Source organism: Glycine max, chromosome 18 (genome assembly GCF_000004515.6).
Source record: "Glycine max cultivar Williams 82 chromosome 18, Glycine_max_v4.0, whole genome shotgun sequence".
In the NCBI taxonomy this organism is placed as follows: Eukaryota; Viridiplantae; Streptophyta; class Magnoliopsida; order Fabales; family Fabaceae; genus Glycine; species Glycine max.
Window position 1 is genome coordinate 7,605,612 of NC_038254.2, and position 23,755 is coordinate 7,629,366.

Here is a 23,755-nt window from a genome sequence, read left to right on the forward strand (position 1 = left end):
CACATTTAGAAACAAAAATAACTATTTATTCTTAAGTTTTTTTCTTCATTTACAATATTTAAGTTTGAAATTTTTAATGTAGTTATTGAAGGTAATGTTTTATGTATTTATGGTTGCATTGGTAAGGATATATTGCAAGCAATTATATAGAAACGTGACTAACGTGCATAGTTGTATTGATGGTTGCAAATTAAGATGTAGTTATAAACAATAACCATAATTTTATTTGATTAAAATAAATCAAATGTATGCTTTATAAAATGGGGTTGAATTCAATTCTCAAAATATTGTTTACTATGAAATATGTTTTAATTTTTTTTTATGAATGTCAATTTCTTCTACTAAGTAATAAGTACTAATTAGTAGGGATGAGTAAGCGGATTGATCGTCTTGCGTAAGGCACGTATGTAGAAGCTCGCATTGACATTGAACTGAGTTAGCCCATCCTGCACTCTTACACAAATTTAATACATTGATCCTACAAGTTAAACGTCGGTAGACATAACTATAATTTTAAAATAAATATATTTTTTCTCTTAAAAAAATAATCAATTACATTCAATTATATATATTTTGTTAAAAAGTCTTAATAAATCTTTTATAATATATTTAATTACAAAAGTTTTAATATAGTTAAATAAATTTTCAACATAAATGTAAAAAAATTTTGAATTAGACCCTTAAGATTAATTGAATTTGAATTGAATTGGGTCAGTGGTTGGAGGTCAACCCCTAAATCTTGTGATCCAAACTCACATAACTCTTAAATTAAAAGACTGCATAATCATAAATTCTTAAAAAAAAAAATTGATCTATAATCCCAGGACCATAGGCCCCACGGACGGTCCAAGGACGTGAGCCCTTTTATTCAACCCTACTAATAAGACCAAATGCCAATTTAATATTTAAAAGTTCGAAACGCAAAATACAATTGGGCCAGGCTAGTAGAATGTTGGTCTTGAAAGCCCATTTTCTATCGAGTTTAATAAAAAATCAGAAAAGAACATAAATTTTGGATAATTCTCTGCAAAAGTGTCATAGCACAACCTTCTATCGCTTCACACACAAGTTCATTCACAGAGAGATAGAATCACTGAAGAGCTTCAATGGCGGTTTCTCTCTCTGTTACTCCTCTTTCTCTCTCCAATTCTTCTCCTTCTCTATCTTCCAAGCCAAAGTTTCCATCTTTGTGCTTTTTCTCTGGCAACAACACCTTGAGGGTCAAATGCCCAAAACCTTCGCACTCAACAACTGTTGTTCATGTTGCTCCAGAAGCGTTGGATTCTTCACTTGATCCCTTAGACCCACCTCCAGAAACCCTTGATGATGACTCTGACGCCACCACCTTTGAGGTTTGTGTGTGTGTGAGAGAGAGTTTTGGTATTTCTTCATTGGGGGATAGATTGTGTTTCTGGAATGTACTAATTCAGCATGTGTGTGCTATTATGTGTCAAACAATAGTCATTGTGTTTGTACAAAATGTAAGATTTGTGGAGATAAGGTGAAGTGGATACTGGAAATTATGACAATGGTATTCTTTCTGCCTTTTGCAATGTATCTTGTTTGTTAGGAGGTTTAGGAAGTATAATGGCACTGGGTTCTATGTTGTTAAGTTTTAGTTTGGCTTGTGTTTTCCTAACTTTTTGTTTTGTAGAGTGGAGAGAAAATGGGGGAGGGTAGAAAAGTTTGAAATTTTAAATTGAAGAGAAAATGAAAAGAGAGAAAAGTTTGAATTTTTGTTTCTAGAAGTCAATTTTTCTTTCCACTTTCCCTTTAACTGAACAAAAGAAACTACATTGTTATCTTTGTTTTCTTTCCTCTCGTCCAACATATCATTAATGTTTTGAGCTCAATAGCGAAGTGGGGGTTTAGATGTCAGGTGGCATGATGCAATTACCAATTAGTATCCTTGTTAATGCAATGTTTTGATGCTTTAGGTTGGTGACTTGGGGACTCCTAGCACTTCGGCAATTAGCATTGGTGGCGATGCAGATACAGTATGTTGATCAATACCCTATTTCCAGTTGTGATTTGATATTTGTTTCGTTTTGGGGTTTTACATTATCTTTTACATGTGAAGCATAAATTTTGAATGTACATTATATTTGATAAAAATTGTTTAAGAATTATTATAAGAAATTGATTGAACATTTCATTCTGTGAATTGTGTTTGGTAAATCAGGGAAGAGGTTAAATAAGTTGTATTGATGCTAGCCAGTTAATCAGCATTGAAACATATGCCTCCTAATCAAAAGTATGACATAGTTCCTTGACGAGGTGACATTGGCCCTCAGTATTATTAATGACTGCCATGTGTGCAATTGACAATTTTGTTGTGATAATTTTTGTGTGAAATCTATTTCAGGAGTAAATTTGAAAGGTTATTGAAATTACACAATTGCGTGGTTCACAATTTGAATAGCATAATTTGATACAGTTCAGTGATTTGCATCTTGTGATGAATCACATATGGCTTTGAATCATGTGATATGCATGAATTAGTGTGATTCTGTATCATTGGTATGAATCATGATTTGGCAATTTGCTGATATATTTTTTTTGTTGCTCTGTTTTTTTGCCAATTCTCATCAGAGAAACCAATGAGAATCTTAAATTGTTAAATAAAAAGGATCGGATGGAGTTATTCTTAATACCAAAAAAAAAAAATTCTCCCTATTTGATTATTCCATTGTTTTGTCTTCATTCTTCTGAAACAGTGGCTTGGCTTTATACAATCACTCATTTGCTCTAAAACCCTATTTGGCTATTCAGCCTATTCTGTTGCTCCGTGTTCATCTTTTAGAAACAGAGGCTTCATACAGTCACTCTCTCTAATCTCTATATGCAATTTATTTGGATATATCATTGCCCTCTTTTCATTCTTTTGAAGCATAGCACTTTATGTGGCTCCTAAGGCTAAGAAAATGGGAAAGAAGGATGTTTCCTGAGAACATTTTATTGTTCTTGACTATGAATTACACATCAAATATAATTACCATTCAATATCCACAAAAACAATGTGAGGTAGCTCACTTAGTAGAAACTTGTAAAGAGTTAAGACTTGTGAGTTTTAACTATGAATTTTGGCTGATGATTGATTGTATTATAATATTAGTGGATTTTACTTTTCCATAGCGATATGCGAAATTTAAATGTTATGTCATTTTGCATAGTGATATGTGTGATTTTAGAGCATTTTATTAATATTGAGCAATGCATGACGATCAACATTTTCCAAACCAAACTGTTCACAATACAGTTCGTGATTTGACATCTATGAAGAATCTATATAACAATGTATTATTCCATGATGCTTGAAGGGCTATTAGTGTTGGATCCTCCCCTCTTTCATTTATAAAATAGGGCCTAACTAAGACTGAGTAACACTACAGGGTATAGGGGACCCAACAATAATTAGTTTGTAAAAAGGTAATCGAGTTCAAAGAAGGGCCTGGTAGTATCCTTAAAACCATAGTCCAAGGATGTGTTCCAGTTGATGCATATCAGCAAATTTTTCCTTCCTGAAGTGAAGAGTGTGGCTAAACACAATCTCCCATATCTTGTTTATTGGATACCTGATGTACTCCACCAATTTGTTGTAGTTGAGTAGTTTCTTTTGCTGGATGGTTAGTTGTTGAAAAAGTAAAGGCAGCAATTAGAATCTGTTAGGCACTCCTATTTGGTAAAAAGGCAACAGAGGGATTTACTAAGGCTATAACAAACTTGCATATGTGGCAACAAGTGTGGGATGAGTTGTGGTAAAGTTAGAGGCTGTGCGGGATAGAGGGAAAAAGGGAGGAAATGAAAGAGGTAGGCTATCATTTGGGTGATTTGGGGATGGCTGTTTCCCAGGGCAGAGAACTTTTCCTTCTGATTTGTTTTCTTTCCTTCTTAATTTTTATACTTACTGCATATTACCTTGTAATCCGAGCACTGTTTCTGAGTATTTTGTCTATTTTTCCACAGTAGTTTCAGTTCCTATAAAAATTACTCTGAACAAACTATACAGTGACTGTTTTAGTGGTCAAAATTAGGTATTATGATTTATTATTTAATGAGATTGTAATTTGTAATCATTAAAAATATTAAAAAAAATAAATTAAACTCTTACTCAACATATCTGGCTGCATCTGTGGCAGAAAGATGTGCATTTTAACATTGTTAAATGTAAAATATACATGTGATTCTTTTTTTCCATGCTTCACTTTGATAATATTAATAGTTGAACATATAATTGGTGCATTAGAAAATAATACTCTTGTAATCACTGTTCTCAAGGATGTGCTTAGCAATCTTCCATAGTTTATAAATCATTTATTCTGGATTATACATTTATTTTGACTGAAAATGTTTCTACTGCTCATGGTACCTAGTGTAGTATAGGTTGCTCATAACTGTTGGATTAGTGATATTTCCTATGATAATTTCTAGTTATTCATTGATGAGAAGGGGATGTGTACATTGCAATTCTATTAATTTTGTGCATTGAATTAATGTGGATTCAACATGCTGCTAGCTTATTTTTCATGAGTTTCTTTGTGAAATTATCTGTAAGTACAGTTGAAATGTCCAAAAGCAACTTAATAGTCTTTGAATATTAATTTTAAGCATTGATTTGAATCTCTTGTGTCTAACCAGGAATTAGAATAACAATTTGTGACATGCCTTTTTTTTTTTGTGTATTGCTTGTTCCTATTCTCAGATGGCACCAAAGCAGAAGATTAGAATCAAGCTTAGATCTTACTGGGTGCCCTTGATAGAGGATTCCTGCAAGCAGATATTAGATGCAGCAAGGAATACCAATGCAAAAACGATGGGACCTGTGCCATTACCAACCAAGAAGCGAATCTACTGTGTTCTTAAATCCCCACACGTACATAAGGATGCTCGGTTCCATTTCGAGATCAGAACACACCAGCGTCTCATTGATATTCTATACCCTACAGCTCAAACAATAGATTCTCTGATGCAACTAGATCTTCCTGCTGGTGTTGATGTGGAGGTCAAGCTCTAGAGATATTTTCTTTTCAGGTTGCTAACCATTTTGAATCTGAGTGAGGTTCAACTTGTTATATCAATGGCCAAAATATATTGGCAGATATCATGTATTTCAATGAACAATGTTAAAATCCTTTTGCTTGCTTTCCCCTTTTGTCCCCAACAAGGTTTCAATTAGTGTATTCCTGATTTCCTGTTCTTGCTTAGATATTTGTATATCATATACAATGTTATGTAATTCTGATGTCCCCACAATCGCTTCATTTTTTTCTCTGGTAAATTATGTTTATGAATTTATTTATTTTGATCTCAAAGTTATGTACAATGTCATTCTTGTAGCTTTTAATTAAGGGACTGAATGATTGAGGATCTGTTCGATTTGAGTTTTTTTTTTTTTTTTGGTTTTTATTGACTATTTTCATAATTATAAAATTGTTCCTTGTTTTCCTTTTTTTTTATCTTTACAAGTATTTTTTTATTATTATGTTATTGTCTTATTATTATGGAGTATCAACTGGTTTTATGAATTTGTCAAAGTATTTGGCTGATCACCTTGGTCACCTTTGCAGGAAAGGGAGAAAATTGTAATAAAGTCTTCATTTCCTTTACAAATCATTGAAAAGGGGAAATAAAGTGAAGTTATCTGCTGGCTTTTATTTCTTGGGTTTATTTGACTTCAACTTTGCTCTCCTGTTTTACCCATGCCAAAATATATTTAAAACTAGTCAGATTATTCTGTCATCTTAAATTGAAGAACTACAAATTTCGTACTATATTCTATTGAAGTTGCAGCTCTTATTCTCACTATGATATTTTCAAGTTTCATATGCATGGGATTATTCGTAAGTGTTTTAACTTCTACGCAGCTACGGAAATAGATATGTAATTGGTGTATGTTTCTTTTGTTAAAAAATTAAGCAAGTGACTATTTATCTATACCCTTAATACCACCTCATCGACGCGTTCACTTGCTGTTGTTGATTTCTTAACCGGTTTCTGTTGCATTATGTTTCCATTTTTACTATTTGAAAAATGGTTGTTCATTATCTGGGAGCATTTGTCTCATGGTGGAAACTTGCAAATTGTTGCTATGAAAATCCTCTAATGAGAAAATTGGCATATATTTCAACCATCTATGTTCATGTTGAGTCCTTCCTTGATGGAGAATTCATTGTTAAACAATGTGGCATTGGCCCACATTCACGTGAAATGGAGTAGCTAACGAAAGTGCTTTGGGATATTTGTCTGTATGAAAAGTGCTTATGGTATTTATTTAATTAAGGGTCATTTTTCAAAATTTATTGATTGAAATAAGTGTTTATTTTAATAAAATAAATAATATTCTATTTTTTTAGTGTATTTGTCTAAACTGCTTCTGTTTAAAAGATTTTTTTAATAAATCTTATCTCCTTATTAAAAAAGTGCTTATACAAAAAATGCTTATTTTAAAGTTATTTTTTTTAAAATTTAAACAAACTCACTCTAAATTGTTTTATCCTTTAGCATCTTATATATTTATTTATGTACCAAAAAATATATATTCATTTATCTCACGTTGCTTGTGAAAGTGTGGAACTAATGTCAACCGTATCAATCATATCTCTTCTTACCTCTCTTATTGTCTTTTTGATACACGCGCACTGGAACATGGATCTTGATTAAGAACATCATTTTAAAAATAACGATTGATGAAGTCAAGAATCGAGTACATAATTAGATTTAATTTTTTTCCACCTCCATTCATAATTCAGTATTTCCTTTTATACTTTTATATGGCTTACTAGTATTACTATTTATTTATTTTACAATAGGCAGAATTGGTGTTATGACCATATTACCATATTGAGTTAATTGTGGCTGTAATTTAAATTCAAATTACTAAACTCCGATGTTGATGCATTGTATACTTTCTCAAACTGTACAAGTAGCTGAATTGTTTTGTTTGTGAACTCATTAACAAGCCATTAATAAAATATTCCATAAAATGTAAGGAACAATGAGGGAGTATGTAGCATTTGAATGGTCAATACACGTATGAGTTTGCACATGTATGTTACGTCTGGTTCTAAGGAATTGTTTCATAAATTAGAACAAAAATTAACATATCACGTACCATTTTAGTGAAATTCAAGTACATCAAGCTAATGAAGTGATATCTCAAATCACAATTAGATGAATTTTGCTAAGAGATTGCTTAACTGGGAATATCTCATATATATTTAGCAAGACTTTCTAAGGCTAGCTAGAGTTTTATTCCAGAATAGGAAGTTAGCCAAATCCTGAAAAATCAATTGTGTGGCTACCAAATTGCTATGTTTTATTGAGTATGCAACTTGCTGGATTAGCATCTTCAATAATGCAGACCCAGGTTTCATGGTGAGAGATATGGTGATAAAAGAAGGGTCAATTTGTCTTATCTTTTGCTAGGCTTGTCTCATAAAGCCCTCTCTGTCCTTTTGCCTAACCTTACCCAAATAGTCAAATTGCCATTAAATAATAGCCAAGACCCAAGAAGTTGACCATATAAAAGAAATAGAAAGAAAGAATATTTGGATATATGCAAGCTTCCAGGGATTAATTAATAAGCTCCTTGAACTAATAAGAAACACATATAAATTGGATTAAAGTAGAAGTCTCTGATTTGGTTGTTTTTCTTAGAGTAGATAAAATTTTTTAAAGGCAAATGAGAGACTGGAGTGAAAGTATGTTAAAAAAAATGTTCTGTCTTCACATGCAGTTTCAATGCTTCATGACGAGTTTGGTATGGTGCAAGTACTTTGCTCTTCAATATTTTTCAACAAGCAAGAAATGTTTATCATTTTTTTTTTTTTTTTACTTTTCCTCCTTTTGCTTCTTCCTGCAAAAAAATATTATTACACTACCCAGTTGAAATGTGTTCATAACATTGTATTCATATTTTTTGTCGGAAAAATTAATTTAATTTAGTTGAAGATATATAAAATTTTGTTCTAAAGAATTATAATACTTTTCTTTTGATATGATTTTATTAGAAATGTTATTGTAAATTAATTATTGACTTTGGCCCTCCACATATGTAAAGCTAGCTTCACCAATGATCTTATATATGTGTAGTCATTGTGTGATCGGTTTTGTGGTTATGTTGTCTTATTATAATCTTTTTTCTTTATTATAAAGAAGAGCTATTGTTTTGTTTCAATTTTGTTTAAAAAAAAGTTGATACATCTCTATCCTTTAATAATGCGTTTTAAAGAGCTCTTCATTGTCGTCCACTTTTAATTTTTGTTGAGAACTTGAGAATTGAGATGTTCCACACTTAGCATATCTCACGAGAATATACCATTGCACTGCCCCACTATAAGCAAAAAAACAAAAGGCAGAGAATCTATAAAATTATTTCATTTCTCTGTTGTAAGGCAATTCCAAAGGCTTTAGAAGAAAGGATGATGATTAGATAGGGACATATAAACATATACATATTGTTTACAATTCCAAACAATACGCAGCTATTCGTTTTAAATTTTTATAAATAGTTGCCCCATAAACAAGACAAAGATGCTCCCTGGCAAAGCTTAACCCAAAAGAAACTTTTCTTGTGAAGGTACCTTTTTCTTACTATTGCAATTTTCTTTAGAAACATCTAAGTACTTTACTAAAATTCAAGACCAGAGATAACACCCATCATAATCAATATATAAAAGATTCTCTTGTTTAATATTTATATTTATTCGGCCTAAACTTTTAAAATTATTTCAAATTTCAATTACCAATAAATTATTAGTTTGAGTAATACTGAACTCAATTTTTTTAAATAATATTTTAAATTTGAATCTTATGAATAAAAAAATATAATTAAAAAAAATTATACTAAAAATAAATAATTAAATTTTTCAGTAAAAGTTAATTATCAGATAAATATATATTTTTATTAATATCGTGATGAAAATATCAATTATTCCTAACTATATACTATACAGATAGAAAACAAACAATAAATTAAATTTTAAATAGAAGAAAGCTAACAACAATATAAAATTGCTTAACTTAAAATAAACAAATCATTATTTAGTTTTAAAAAATTAAGATTACACATAACTTAAATTAGAGAGAAAAAAAATATAATTAAGAAGAGAAAAAACGTAGTCGGCAAGTAATTTGAGGGGAGTGAGTGAGGATGAGGTGGAATCTTTTGGGTGACGTAATGGATTACATAACGAAGTCAAAGAACCATTGAATTTGAACGGCGGCTATTATTTACTCTTTACCTTATAATGCCCACTTTCAATTTTGTTTGTTAGTCCTATATTATTTTATTTATGTAAGACGTCATTGCAAATGTAAATTGTTTGTGAGTGTTAATTATGTTCTCTTTTTTCATAAAAAAAAAAAAAGTGTTGGAATAGAGTTGGATTCAGATTTTTAAAGTAAGACGTAATATTCAAGTTTCGTAAGTAAATAAATGAAATTAGGGAAAAAAATATTAAAAGTGTTCAATCAAGTTTTTATGAATTATTAAAAAAATTAATCAAAATTTTATATCAATAAATAATTATAAAAAATGTTAGTACATATTTAATCACATTAACCCGAACAAATCTAAATAGACTTTGGATCAAATTAAACCTAGTATTTTTTTAAGACGAGTTGAAGTTATACATTAGATGATCACAACTTAGTCTAAAGTAATATATATATTTTTTTAAAAAAATATTATTTCCAAAAAATTGTATGTTAATCATAATTTTTTAACTTAATAAATAATGCTTGCGAAAATGTAATATAATATTATATTTATATTAATATCATTTATCTTAAAATATATTGTAAAATACATTTAATTGTAGCTATTTCTTTAGTTTTACTATTTAATTATATATAATGTTAAGGTTGTTATCAAAATTTCTTTTTGACAGATTACCAAAACATATATATAATGCTAAGTTAATATGTTGTATGATAAATTGAGTTGATCCAGTTTTATTTCAAATATTTTGAGTTTTAATTAAATCGGAAACAAATTCAAAAACTTGATTCTATCATAATTTCGAGTCAAGTATAAATATTAGTAAACTCGTCCCAGTGGAATGAATAACCCTGTATTCTTTTTACTGATAGTATCTTCGTGTGTCACATTTCACAGTTGAAAAATATTATTGTTTTTTTAAGTTGAAAGATTATCAAAGTAAATGGGCAGTTTTCCAATATTCTTTATTTTTTTCCATACATACGATTTTAAAAAAATATTTTATTGATATTTAGATCTAGGTATCTATCAGCTTAGTTAAATTTTGGGGGTGTCGCTGCCATAACACCATTTATCTATGAGAAAATTATATTTATCGTAAAGAAGATTAAAAGTATTCTTTTATATGTAATTCTAGTTTTTCCAATTTTTCAAATATTTTCCCTCGTTATTGAATAAAAAATACTAAATGAATTTTTTTTTATTTCTTAATGAATTTAATTAGAAAACATTTAAAGTATTGAATTTTTTTTTTATATTGCTAATCAATTATTAAAGGTAAAGTACGTAGAAGCTTTATTATTTTTAATTTTTATTCGTTTAAAAAAATATTTTTATTAAAAATATTTTCAAAAATTCAATCAAATATATTTTTATTACCGCTTTCTATTTCCAATAAAAAAAAAAAAGCCAAACCAAACCCCCCTTAGCTTTTCCAAAAGTTTTAGCGTATTGGTTAATTTTAGAATGTTAGATTTTTGGAGAAACTCTATGTAGTATTTTTTTTTTATTCTTTTATAAGTACTTATATATGAAGAATTTTATTTAAACATCATCATTATCTATATGATAAATTTATTATTTTTTTGTAAAAACTACTATTTTAAATGTCATACTTAGAATAATTTCTTATAGGTTAACATTGTAATTTTTTTTATATATTTACATTACATAAAAATTAAAGCACTTTAGTTAAATTTACTTAAAATGTATTTATAGTATATTATATTGTCATTCAATTAGTATATATAAAATAAGTTTGTTGACAATTTTTTAGAAAAAATGTTGACTTTAAAAGTAATTATTTTCAAAATTATATTTAAAACAATTTCTAATTTGTTAATAATGAATAAAAATTAAAATTCTTAATATATTAATTCTCCTTTCCTTTTTATTTATCCATTTCAAAACATAACATATAAAAATAAATATAATTAATATTTTCATTTATATTAAAATTATTCTGAACATGTCTTACTATTTTGGTTTCCTTTGAATTACTATGTAAATATTTAAGAATTAAATAAAAAAACAATACAACTTTAAAGCTTAATTACAAAATGTAACAATTAACAGTATAACGCTATTTACATTATCACCTAAATAATATTTGAAATAATTATTATAAAAATTAAAAAATTTGTAATAATATACTATTAGATGATAATATTATAAAATCTTTAAATTAGAAGCATGTTTCAATTAAATTCATAAACAAATAAAAAAGGAAATTTTAAATATTAAAAAATTTAATACGTAAAGTTCATTTTATAAATATTCTCCAAGCATACAGTACCATGATATCCTTTTATCATTCAGTGTGAAGCTGCACATCGAACACGTAAACGCGATCCTTCACGGGTGACATTGCCACCAACCCTGCCCTACCACTTTTAGGTTGAAAATATTGATGCAAAATATTTATTTATTTTGTTCATAATTAATTTTTGTTATGATATTTTATTGATTATTTTAAATATTTTTTTATTTATAAAACTCGAATATGAGATTTTATTTAATTATAAATTTTTGTTATAATTTTTAACACTTTATATTTTTCACATTATAGTTAAAACTCTATAAATTAATAATGTTAGAATCGAATAAATTTATCAATTTAGAGAGTTATTAATTTATTGATAAATTAATAATTATTAATTTAAAGAGTTTTTAAATAATTATACTGTATATATCAAACAAAAAGGTAAATAAGTCTATGTCTCTTAAAATTATGTTACAGCGAATCTTGAAACTCAAAGTAAATTAGTAACTATGATTGATATGCATTGGAAATTAATAATGATTTTTGAAGTATAATAAATGCAAATAAAAAGAACAAATATGTTCAATGTATTTTTAAGTAAGTTTGACATATATACATTAGCGTATTAAAGTATTCAAACCATATTTCATAAAAATTATTAATTTATAATTTTTTTAGGATTAAAAATTATAAAGGGATCTCACGAAAAATTATTATCTTATTATTTTATTAAATTTTTTAATTTGTTATATTAGTCCAACTCAAGACTTTATTATTTTAAAAAATTTATTAATTTAATGAGTATTAATTTAAAGAGTTTAGATTGATTTTATCCTAAGATGTTGTAATGTCTTCAATAAAAGAAGTTGCAAATCTCTCCTTAAGGTCTCTGATGTGGCCTCCGTAAGACCAGTAGCAGCCCTTCCTTTCCTTTCCAAACACAAATCACATTCATTCACTCATCAATCGAATTCCCAATCGTCCACCATCACAAATAAAAATCATTTTCCCTTTCTAATTTATTACCAATATTATTTTTTCCCGGAAAATTTTCCTATTTTCCATGAATGTTCTGGCTCTAGGGCGCTTCCTCACTTCCCCCTTATATAAGACTTCCCCTCTCACTCCCTCCCCAATCCAATTCACACCCATTTTTCTTCATCCCCCAAAGTTTCAATCTTTGTATTCAATTCACCCTTTCTCTCTCTCCATGGCCACTTGTGTTGATGCCCCAACCCCTCTTTCTCGGAAGCCTAACGGGTCCCAATCCGATGATCGTTCCTTCAATTACATGAAATTCTGCCGACCCACTTTCTCTGATCGCGTTCCCTGCATACCCATTTGCAAGAATCGTGACACTGCCTTCACACGCGTGGAGGAGTTTGACACATGTGTGGAGGATAATGATGATATTGAGGTTGAGGTTGTGGAGGGTGTTGATCTTTGGTTGAAGATTCAAGAGGAGGCAAGGTTAGATGTTGATCAAGAACCAATTTTATCCAGCTACTATTTCAGTTCCATTTTGTCTCACAAATCTTTGGAGAGTGCCTTGGCCAACCACCTCTCCACAAATTTGAGCAGCTTGAGCCTTCCAAGCAGCACCCTTTTTGACCTTTTCATGGGTGTTTTGGTTGATGATGGAGATGATGACATCGTAGGTGCTGTGAAGGATGATTTGATAGCTGTTAAGGAGAGGGACCCTGCTTGCATAAGTTATGTGCATTGCTTGCTGAATTTCAAGGGTTTTTTGGCATGTCAGGCTCATAGGATTGCTCACAAATTGTGGCTTCAAGGGAGGAAGGTCTTGGCGCTGTTGATTCAGAATAGGGTGTCTGAGGTTTTTGCTGTGGATATTCACCCTGGTGCCAAAATTGGACGTGGGATTTTGCTGGATCATGCAACAGGACTTGTTGTGGGGGAGACTGCAGTTATTGGGAATAATGTGTCAATTTTGCATAATGTGACATTGGGAGGGACTGGTAAGGCAAGTGGGGATAGACACCCTAAGATTGGTGATGGGGTGTTGATAGGTGCAGGGACTTGTATTTTGGGGAACATTAAGATTGGTGATGGAGCTAAGATTGGTGCTTGTTCTGTTGTGTTGAAGGAAGTGCCACCAAGGACTACTGCTGTTGGGAACCCTGCTAGGTTGGTTGGAGGGAAGGATAACCCTATTAAATTGGATAAGATGCCTAGTTTTACCATGGACCATACTTCATGGTCTGATTATGTTATATAGAAGCTAATTAATTGTCTAACATGTTTTAGAGTTTGTGTTTAGGTGGGAATTGTTTTGGTTGAGGGGGCTTGGTTGTTGTGCAAGAGAGAATCTAAGTTCTCCTGCTGACAACAGGGCGTCCTTTGAATCATCGTGTTAGATTTTTAAAGAATAGTTAGATGTAGTACTTTGTTGTTGTAAGGGGCCATGATGACAACCCTTTGTGTAAAATTTATGAATATGGATATTTCAGCTTGTTATGGTTACATTCGTGGTCTTATTGTTTTCTGCTAATCCTTGCTGAGGATTCAATTTGGTAGTAATCTAAAATTCCTGTAGACTTGTAGTGATATGGATGGCTTGCGTCTCTGTTTCTTCCATTGAAAAGTGTGAATGTATTGAAAAGTGTGAATGTCTGTTTTGAGTGTTTAAAATGGTAATCCAAACAGAATATAAGTCCTTTGAAAATTTGGTAGGATGGTACCTTAGTCTATGCTCAGCATCATCTTTTGGAAGAGGTCCCCCGTCATAGACTATCTTTCATTTTTTTTAATTCATTATAAAAAATTTAAACAGAAGTTATCCTATTAAATAAATCATTCTTTCACATATGAATATAATAAAACTTTATAAAGCTTTGAGTATTTTAGAAGAGTTTACTAAGATAGTTTATTATATATTTATAAGTTATTTTTCAACTTATTTTAATAATTTCTAATTTCTTCTACGTATTTATACGAAAAATACACTTATTCAATGAATGCATAATTAAGTTGTTTACCTAAACCTGTACTTAGTTTCTCTCTGTCTACTTTTCTAGTGAAACTGTTTCCGTTGAGGTGATAACTATATTGAAGAAGAAAAATACTGAAGATCTATAAGTGTCTTTATTTCTGGTTTGGAACATCAAAACCATATTTATTATAAGAGTCAAGATTTTGTTCAATTTATGATTTGGACTTTGCATACAGAAAACCAATCACTACTGGAATCCGGAATAAAAAATTCCACTTAGCCGCTATCTTTTAAAGTTTTGAGAAACCAATAACCAACAAAATCAATAATGGAAAGGAGAATAAAATCAAAATTAATTTATTAGCATAAGTTGCGTTGCACCTTTAACATTGTAACTCTTTAATGGCCTTTCCTTTTCTTAGTGGTTACATGAATTTTGTAAAGATTCCATGATGCACCGATTTTATAAAACTTTAGTGAGTAGTGGCTGTGCTTAACAGCGTGATGAACAAGTTGGCCCAAAACATAAGTACTCCCTCCATTTCATTTTGCAAAACCATTCAATTAATTCACAACCCTTATAAAAATAGTTAATTTAGTTAATTAAATTAAAATTTTCAATTATTTGTACTAATCTTTTAAAATTATTCTTAATTTTTTTCAAATAATTATCTCTTTCTTCTCAGATAATAATTAACATAGATGAGTGAGCATTCAATTATATGAGGCTATATTCTCCAATCTTAACAAGGGAGAGAAAAAATAGCTTTTATTAATTTCTAAGTTTTCTTAATTTCTGCTTAAAATTTTTTTAATTAATTAAGGATGGTTTAAGAAAAAATAATTAATGCATTTGAAAATTAGAAAATGATCTTATGAAAAAGAAACAAAATTAATAAGTCATTGATTGGTGTGTTAGTAGGTTCTATCCCCTTAAATAAAGTTTTTAAAAAATATTATTTATATTACAATATTTGAATATCACACTTGCATGAAAAATATTTAAAAATTACACTATCAAAATATAACACTACAATAACATGCTTCATAAATTAGATTAAATATTTTTATTAGTACTATAATATTTAAAATATTACACATTTAGATATTTAAATATCACAATAGTTAGCGTCACACAGTTTTTTTTATTAAAGATTAAATACAAATTTATGAAGACTTTTCAATTATTGAAATTCATTAGCATTGAATAATTTAATCTTATAATTTGAATACATTATTTACATCAATGGAGACTTTTTAATAACTTATGTAATAATCAATTATACATTAAGTAAAAGCCTTTTATTTTTAAAAAATTAAATAATTGTTGAAAATGAAGTACATGAATTACAATAATGAAGATTTTACAATAATCCATTAAACAAAACATGTAATGAGGAAAAAGTATTAAAAAATATGCTATTTTATTTTATTTTAAACAATAAAAGTTTTTTTTTTGCATTTGATATTATTAAAAAAATTCATGAATATAATAAATGAAGATACACATTCAAAATTTTTTAATTTTATCTTGACTTTAATTATGTGAAATTAAAAAAAGTGAAAATAAATATTTTTTTTGTTTGTATATGATTTCTATATTAAAAAAATCACAAGTATAATAAATGAATGCATAACAATCCATACATATATGGATGAGTTTTTTAAAAAAAATCCATTATTATTCTCCCAATATTTAATTATGAAAAATAAAATACAATAATTAAAAAATCCAATGTTCATTATATGTCTTAGACTCCTAGTAATTAATATAATTTATTAAATAAATAAAAATGTAATAATTAAGAAGGAAATGTCTTAAATGAATGCACAAATTTTAAAACTTGTAATTACAAAAATATTATTTTATTTCAACTTTATTATTTTCAATATAAAAAATCAGTGAAAAAAATAATTTTTATTTACTTTGTATCTGATATTTTTTATTTTAAAAATTAAAATTCATAAATATAAATACAATAAATAATTTTATAATAATGAATAAATAAGTGGATGAATTCAAGTTCTCAACAATGAAATTATTAAAATCTATTATCCTTCCTCAAATACCTAATAATTGAAAAAATAAAAAATGTGCATTAAAAACCTACCATACATTACATTAAATTTCCTTGTAACTAATACAATTTATTAAATAAAAATAATAAAGAAGGAATTGTCTAAGGTGTCCTTAATTTGATCGAGAAAGAATGTGCTAAAATTATTTTCTTTATTATATATAAAAGATAATAATATTGATTTAGCCTCTTATTCACATCATTATTTAATGTTTTTTATTTTAAAAATATATATTTTTGGTTTTCTTTTCTTTCCCCCTTCTGTACCTCATTGCATAGTTACATCTAACCTTCGTTATGAGCTTATGGCCGCTGGGGCAAGACTAGGACAGGAAGACAAAAAGAAAGGCTGTCCCTTTTGCTTTGAAAGTACCCGACATTTTATTTGTTTTCATAAGTGGGGGAAGGATTTTTTTGTAATTGCACTTGTGTGTTTTTTATTTATTTTTTGCAAAAGCGACTTTTCAAAATTTTTTTTCACTTCATATTTTTCGACAAATTAACGATGCCTGGTTGTAGAGTGAATAAAAAACACTCACATTAGAAGCAGAATATCTTTTTTTTATTATTATTATTTATGTGAAAAAAATTTTAAATACCGGCCGGTTTTATATGTGAAGTTAGAGGACCACTTAGCTTAATAACTTTGTTGTTTTTTTGGACAGAAAGCTTAATAACTTTGTTATTTACTGGAATTATTGGACAAGATTGACGGAAAGAACTAATTTAACTTAGGTTTGAAAGTTAGGATCAAAATAAAACAAAAGCAAAAGTTAGAGAATTAAATAATGGTCGAATTTATTTTTGTACAAATGCACCTATGCTAATTAATTAATGTGTTTGGCAGTAATTATTAACCGAAATTGATATGACACTTTGATGTTTATAGTTATACACTGAAATTATTTTTTAAGCGACATAAAGAAAAGGATAGATTAAAGAGAATGTATAATGTTTTTTTGATTATATTCTGGTATTTTAAAAAAAAATTATGCATAAAAATTAATATTATTTAATTTTTAAAGGACGACATGGTTGATGACTTGAAGTACAAAACGTGTATAGAAGTCCAAAGATGATGCCACTTGCTCCCAAGTGAACGTGTTGAGTTGTACACACTTAAGATCATTTATCCCACGCTAATCAATTCCGTGTGGGAAGGTGAAAACCAAAATCAAATCATGCAACAAGAGATTATTGGCTCTCAGCTGTATAATTTGAAGTCAAAAAATTGCTGTTGTGGTGTCCAAAATTGTTAAGATTATTGGTCAGCCAATTATATCTACCCTCGTGTTGGATGAGATTAAGTTATGAATCAGAGCCAGGTGCTCAAGCTCTTCTTAGAAAGTTAAGAGTCAGAATGTCAAGCTATTGAATTGGTATGATCAATTGGTATACCCCAATGGTGGCAACACATCTTTATATCTAGAAGTAAAGGCTTATAAAGTAATTAGCAAGGTATATATACTTTCTGTTTACGACTCTTTTAATCTTTCTTTTTTCATCATATTTTTCATGAAAAATAATCTTATTCTAATTAGACAATATTATTATGGAAGATAATATTTTCCTTCCTACCAATACTTAAACTTGAAATCCCAGGCTAAACCAGCTACAACAACATATGCCCCAATTGATTGACACTTACTACGTAATGGTATTGGTGTAATTTTACATTCATATTATATATTCCTCAAATGTTTACGTACTAGGATTACAAGAATCTTCGTGCCCGCAAATGTCAACCTTGACCCGTCGCAACTTTGATGCATGAAAAATACTTGTTTTTGACGAGTATGAATACTAATTAATATTATCCGAAAGATATATTAATTATATTCTCTTACTTATTTCATTCTTGAAAAGTGTTAGGAATGCATTTTCTAGTATGCTCTTTTAAACATACTTTTTAATTGGTTTACATTTATCAAAAATTATAAAATTAAAAAGATAATAATTAAATATGACTAGGACTTACAATTATTTTCTTTTATTTTCAATAAATTTCAATCAATAATAAAAAGTTTGTTTGAAGTTCTCTTCATCTTTTTATGAGAGACTTGACATCTTTTATCCTAAATTGTAATTAATAGGTTGAATTTAAGTTATGAATTATTGCATTTTTATGGTTTATTCAATTTAATGACATCTAAATTAGTTTTAGATTTAAAATTAGACAACAAATATACTATTATAAAATAATAATAATTTTCAGAAGATGAAAATGGGGTGGAACAAGTATACCCAACTTTAAAGACAGAGACGAAAAACGATATATTCATTCCCACTTTGCTTGGCATGTTGCATACCTATTATTACATGTCATTTTCCAACACCTAATCACTTTTTCTCAACGTCCATATTTTGAACGTTTGTTTGCCAAAGAATCAGGTTTGTGGTTAAATTTAAGAAATGTGTTTAGTAAATAAGATGTTTCTTTTAGATTTTGACTTTTGAGTATTGGGACCTCGTTACCTCTCCTATATGTAATGTGGTACCATGTCAGTGAAAAATTTCGTCGGACGCCTAAGAGTACATGACAAGACAAATCACACACTAATAAGTCAAGTCATTCTCACTAGGTAAAATCATAGAGAGACCAGTCGGAGTCACGTTGTTTTATGAGAATGCTCCAACCATGTGGGATCGGCACAGGCTTAAAGGAGCACTCAAACCGGGTGTATTTACTCCTAAGGTATACACTCCGAAGAGTCCGTCAAAGCCTCTCCCTCCTAATTCAGGTCCAACCCAGAAAAAAAAATTAGCACACAAACTCTATCTATGAACTGTACAAAACACATGACTTCTCAATTGTTCTCAAAATAATTTTATCTCGTCACGCTTGTGATTAAACTCGTCAGGTCCCCTCAGTGGTTCTCATGATAATACTCGTCCCCCTTAAAGGGTCTTATAGTCGTGTGATTGTCCAATTCATAGCTCACAACTCAATGCACACCACATCTCAATGCACACATATATTACAAGTCAATACACACTTAATTTATCTCATACATTCGGTTTCAATCACAATGGTTCAATCTCAATTTAACATGTTATCATACCTCATAAATCATATACACTTTACCTATGAACTATGCAATACACACGACTCCTCAATTGTTCTCAAAATAATTTTATCTCGTCGCGCAAAAACTCGTCACCCTTAAAGGGTCTTACAATTGTGTGATTGCACAGTTCATAGCTCACAACTTAATACACACATCTCAATACACATGTATATTTCTCTATGCATCACAGGTTCAATTTATCACATACTCACAATTTGAAACACAACTTCATAATCTCAATATAACAATTTATACAAAAGGTTTATCACAACATGGGGAGTAACACCCCTCAAATAATTTCACACAATTATATCAAAATCAATTAATCAAAATAATAGGTATAAAAAAAATGAAAACACTAAGAGCACTCAATTTTATCAACCAATTCGCATCAGGACATCAATATTGTATTTATAATCATAAAGGAAAAAATTATAATTCAATAAACATCCCAAATAAACCCAAATTTAATCTGCTGAGGATTCCTACACATGTTCATTCTAACTTCAATTGCGATAAACTTATCCCTTACCTCTAAGTGGGCTCACGTGTGTATTCTGACAGCGTAGCGGCATTTCTAGTAATTTCCTAAGATTCCTTGAGCTTTTCCTCTGATAGGGTTTCCAAGCATTAGAGAGAAAGAGAAGAGATTAAAGTCTTCCTTTTGTACTGTCTTCATGCAATTCACTTTTCTCCCTCCATGAATATTATTTCTCATATCCCAACGGTAAGAGTGTGTGGAATTGAATTGTGAACTAGGTGTATGAATTTCACGATGATCCAACGGTTAACGAGTCCAAGGTCATAGTTTTATTGGACATATTTTGAGTCTCTATGAGAAAAGAAAAAACTACGATGCGAAGGACATTTCTCTTAGCTCCGATATTTTCTTGCAGTTTCCAACGATGAGAGTGCTTATAAATGAGTTGCGAACCTAGTGCTGATATATCATGACGATCCAACAGTTAACGAGTCTGAGATCGTCATTTTACTAAGACATGTTTGAGTGTATGCAGGAAAAAGATAGGGTTTTTGGAGGGGAAAATAGAAAACGAAATTGAGAGGAAGAAGAGGCGTATAATTTATCGTCAATCTTAAAACTGACCTAACATGTCTTTGTTTATAGCTAGGGTACTCACAACCTATTGTTTACTCTATTTATTTATTTATTATTATTTTATAAAAATGAACTCTATTTTATTTCCTATCAAATGAATAAATCAAATATTTTTTTTTATTTTCCTTCAAACCATTATTTTAATACAGCTATTTCTCCTTATTCATTTAATTATAAAAATCTCCATTTTCTAAAACTCTATTTTAAAAAAAAACCTTTTTAATTTATTTACGAAAAATGAGATGTTACAAGGAGCCTTTTGGTACTAGGGTATGGTAGTTAGTTTAATCTTGCTTAGACTAGCTATGAAAGTAGAATTAGTAAGATAATGGTTTGCCTGATTACTATTTTCAAAAACTACTCTGGTTAAAAAATAAGAAAATAGATACTTACACCAAGTTCATACCTAACCACTTGCAATACCACTCTAGAGGACTCATTTTTATGTAGGATCACGAAACAAAAGAAGTTGATGAGATACCGTCTCCTAGCTTTTTTTGTTTGGTGGTTTTTAAAATACTTGTTTTGAAAACAATTTTCAAAATATAATAGATTTTGGATGCGAAATTGATTGCTGAATAACATGAAATTATTATAAAAACAATTTTTAAAACCATAAAGTGAGAAGGAGATCATACATGTTCTAAATGTTTAACACTTGCCCCTTTATATCTTATTTTCCACTTATGAGCTCTTTGTAGTTAAGTATTTGCCATATAATTGCAACAGCAACAACATCATGCAGGTTGTCTTTTAACTATCTGTTGGACATCCTTACACTATCTTATCTTATTAGTAAATTACTTTTCAGGACATTTTTGGTGCTGGAGGTGAGACATCAGCAACAACCATAGATTGGGCAATGGCTGAAATGATGAAGAATCCAAAAGTAATGAAGAAAGCAGAAGCTGAGGTGAGAGAGGTCTTCAATATGAAAGTCAGGGTTGATGAGAATTGCATCAATGAAATCAAATATTTGAAACTAGTTGTTAAAGAGACCCTGAGATTACTCCCTCCAATTCCTCTTTTGCTTCCAAGAGAATGTGGTCAAACATGTGAGATACATGGTTATCTCATACCAGCCAAAAGCAAGGTCATAGTCAATGCTTGGGCAATTGGAAGAGATCCAAACTATTGGACTGAACCAGAGAGGATTTATCCGGAGAGATTCATTGATAGCACTATTGACTACAAACAGAGTAATTTTGAGTACATTCCTTTTGGTGTTGGAAGAAGGATATGCCCAGGAAGCACATTTGCTTCAAGAATTATTGAACTGGCCCTTGCAAAGTTGTTGTATCACTTTGATTGGAAGTTTCCAAATGGAATGATAAGTGAAGAATAGGACATGAGTGAAGAGTTTGGAGTCGCAGTTAGAAGAAAAGATGATTTGTTCATGGTTCCTTTTCCTGTCACATGAACTTCAATATGAGAAACTAAAACCTATGGTGATGCTTATAATGTTTACTGCAGAATAAAGATCTACTGCCATCAGTTGAAATAAGACTTTTTTCGGCTATGTTTGGTTGTAACAGAAAATGAAATTCTGTAACTAATAATGCATCGTAAAAGGAACTTTTTATCCTCAATGTTAATTAACTTTGATTCCACATCATTTGCTCACATTTTCTCAAGAAGGATTAGAAACTCTAATCTTGTACATGAATATAAGGAGAGTGAGGGATATATTTTACTTGGTGTCATAAACAAAACAGAGAATATAGTGTAGTAATTGAGAGAGTGGACAAAGTGAGTGTCTCATTTTCTAACTAGTGAACTCTAATTTATATATATAGTGGATCGATCAAGTGAGATTGATTGAAAACAAGGAAAATAGAAAACAATATGTGATATATACTCCGTTTATAGAGCTTATTAGTAACTATCAACTAAAATTAATTAATCAAGTTAACTAACCGATTAACTATACTCTTAACTAACTAATAACCTCTAACACCTGCGAGTTAGAAGGTGCATATTGGTACTTCAAACTTGGGATGACAAATATTAAATATTAAATGAAATACAATCAAATCATATGTAAGAGAGACAATGGAGAAGCAGTAATCGGAAAAATACAAATCCCAAATACGACAGTAATCAACAGGACTAACATAGGCAACATAACCACTATGCAAATTTTTAGTCACAAAGGTAGAAGCTAACTCCATACATAAATATTTTGCAGAAACCATCATAATCAATTGAGAAAGAGAAGCTTAACCGCCATGTAAGGCAGAAACAACCAATGCTTAACCATCAATAACATAAGCCAAATATGAGAAGCAACCATTTATGTCAAAAGCAAAACAAAGCAATATGAACGATTAACCACTAATGGTAGAAGCAAAAAATAGTGAAATAAGCTTAATCAAATCATGTTCAATAACAGAAAAGAAACTAGAATTATTGTTGCAATAAGCAAAAGCAATAATGGTTCAACAAAAGCAATTCCAATTGCAAACACTGACCCAAAAAATTGTGGAAGGTAGTAAGCAACATTTGTGGAACGAAAGCATCACGTTATGCAAATGCTCAACAAGTTGAAAAGGCAAATTCAGTGGGTATCCAAATGAGAAAGATTCAATTTTGGAGAAATAGGAAAGGAAAACAGATGCAGAAAATTGATGAAGGCGTGGATGTTTCCTCTTTGAAATAGAAAAAGGAAGATCTAGCATTTTTTGAACACTATTTCTGATGAGAATCCTAAAACTGGCCAAATACAGGCTAAAGGCCCAAGTGGAGAAGGACGAAGGCCCAAGTGGAGAAGGATAAAGCCCCCGAGTGGAGAAGGATGAATGTCCAAGTGGAGAAGGATGAAGGCCCAGAGACAGAAACACTATCAAGACTATTAATTGTTGTTGAAGGCCAAAACTAATTTAAAGACCCAAGTTAAATATGTTTTTAGTTATAATTTTTATTTATTGTAATTTTGGCCCAAACTGTTTAGAAGGCCCATGTCTATCTTTATCTTTTTGTTTAGATACACTATAAGTATTGGTTTTTGTTTTCAATAAGAAACTTTTGGCATTTTCATAAAATTTGGTGAGAGCTTC

General features: G+C 29.7%; 3 protein-coding genes across 3 annotated transcripts; all 3 read left to right on the forward strand.

Moving 5' to 3' along the window:
• The first annotated feature begins 1,037 nt into the window (after positions 1-1,037).
• Positions 1,038-5,027, forward strand: LOC100526953 (uncharacterized). The gene is given in 3 exon segments (NM_001249510.2): positions 1,038-1,352; positions 1,938-1,997; positions 4,703-5,027. Coding segments are annotated over 3 exon segments (618 nt in total). The 5' UTR covers positions 1,038-1,106; the 3' UTR covers positions 5,015-5,027.
• A 7,383-nt stretch (positions 5,028-12,410) lies between these two features.
• Positions 12,411-13,967, forward strand: SAT1 (serine O-acetyltransferase 1). Its single transcript, NM_001420751.1, has one exon. The coding sequence runs from the start codon at positions 12,547-12,549 to the stop codon at positions 13,720-13,722; it is 1,176 nt and encodes a 391-aa protein (NP_001407680.1). The 5' UTR covers positions 12,411-12,546; the 3' UTR covers positions 13,723-13,967.
• Positions 13,968-21,542: 7,575 nt separating this feature from the next.
• Positions 21,543-22,044, forward strand: LOC113000140 (tabersonine 16-hydroxylase 2). The gene has a single exon (XM_026126706.2). It carries the CDS (start codon positions 21,562-21,564, stop codon positions 22,042-22,044), a length of 483 nt encoding a protein of 160 aa, XP_025982491.1. The 5' UTR covers positions 21,543-21,561.
• Positions 22,045-23,755: the final 1,711 nt, after the last annotated feature.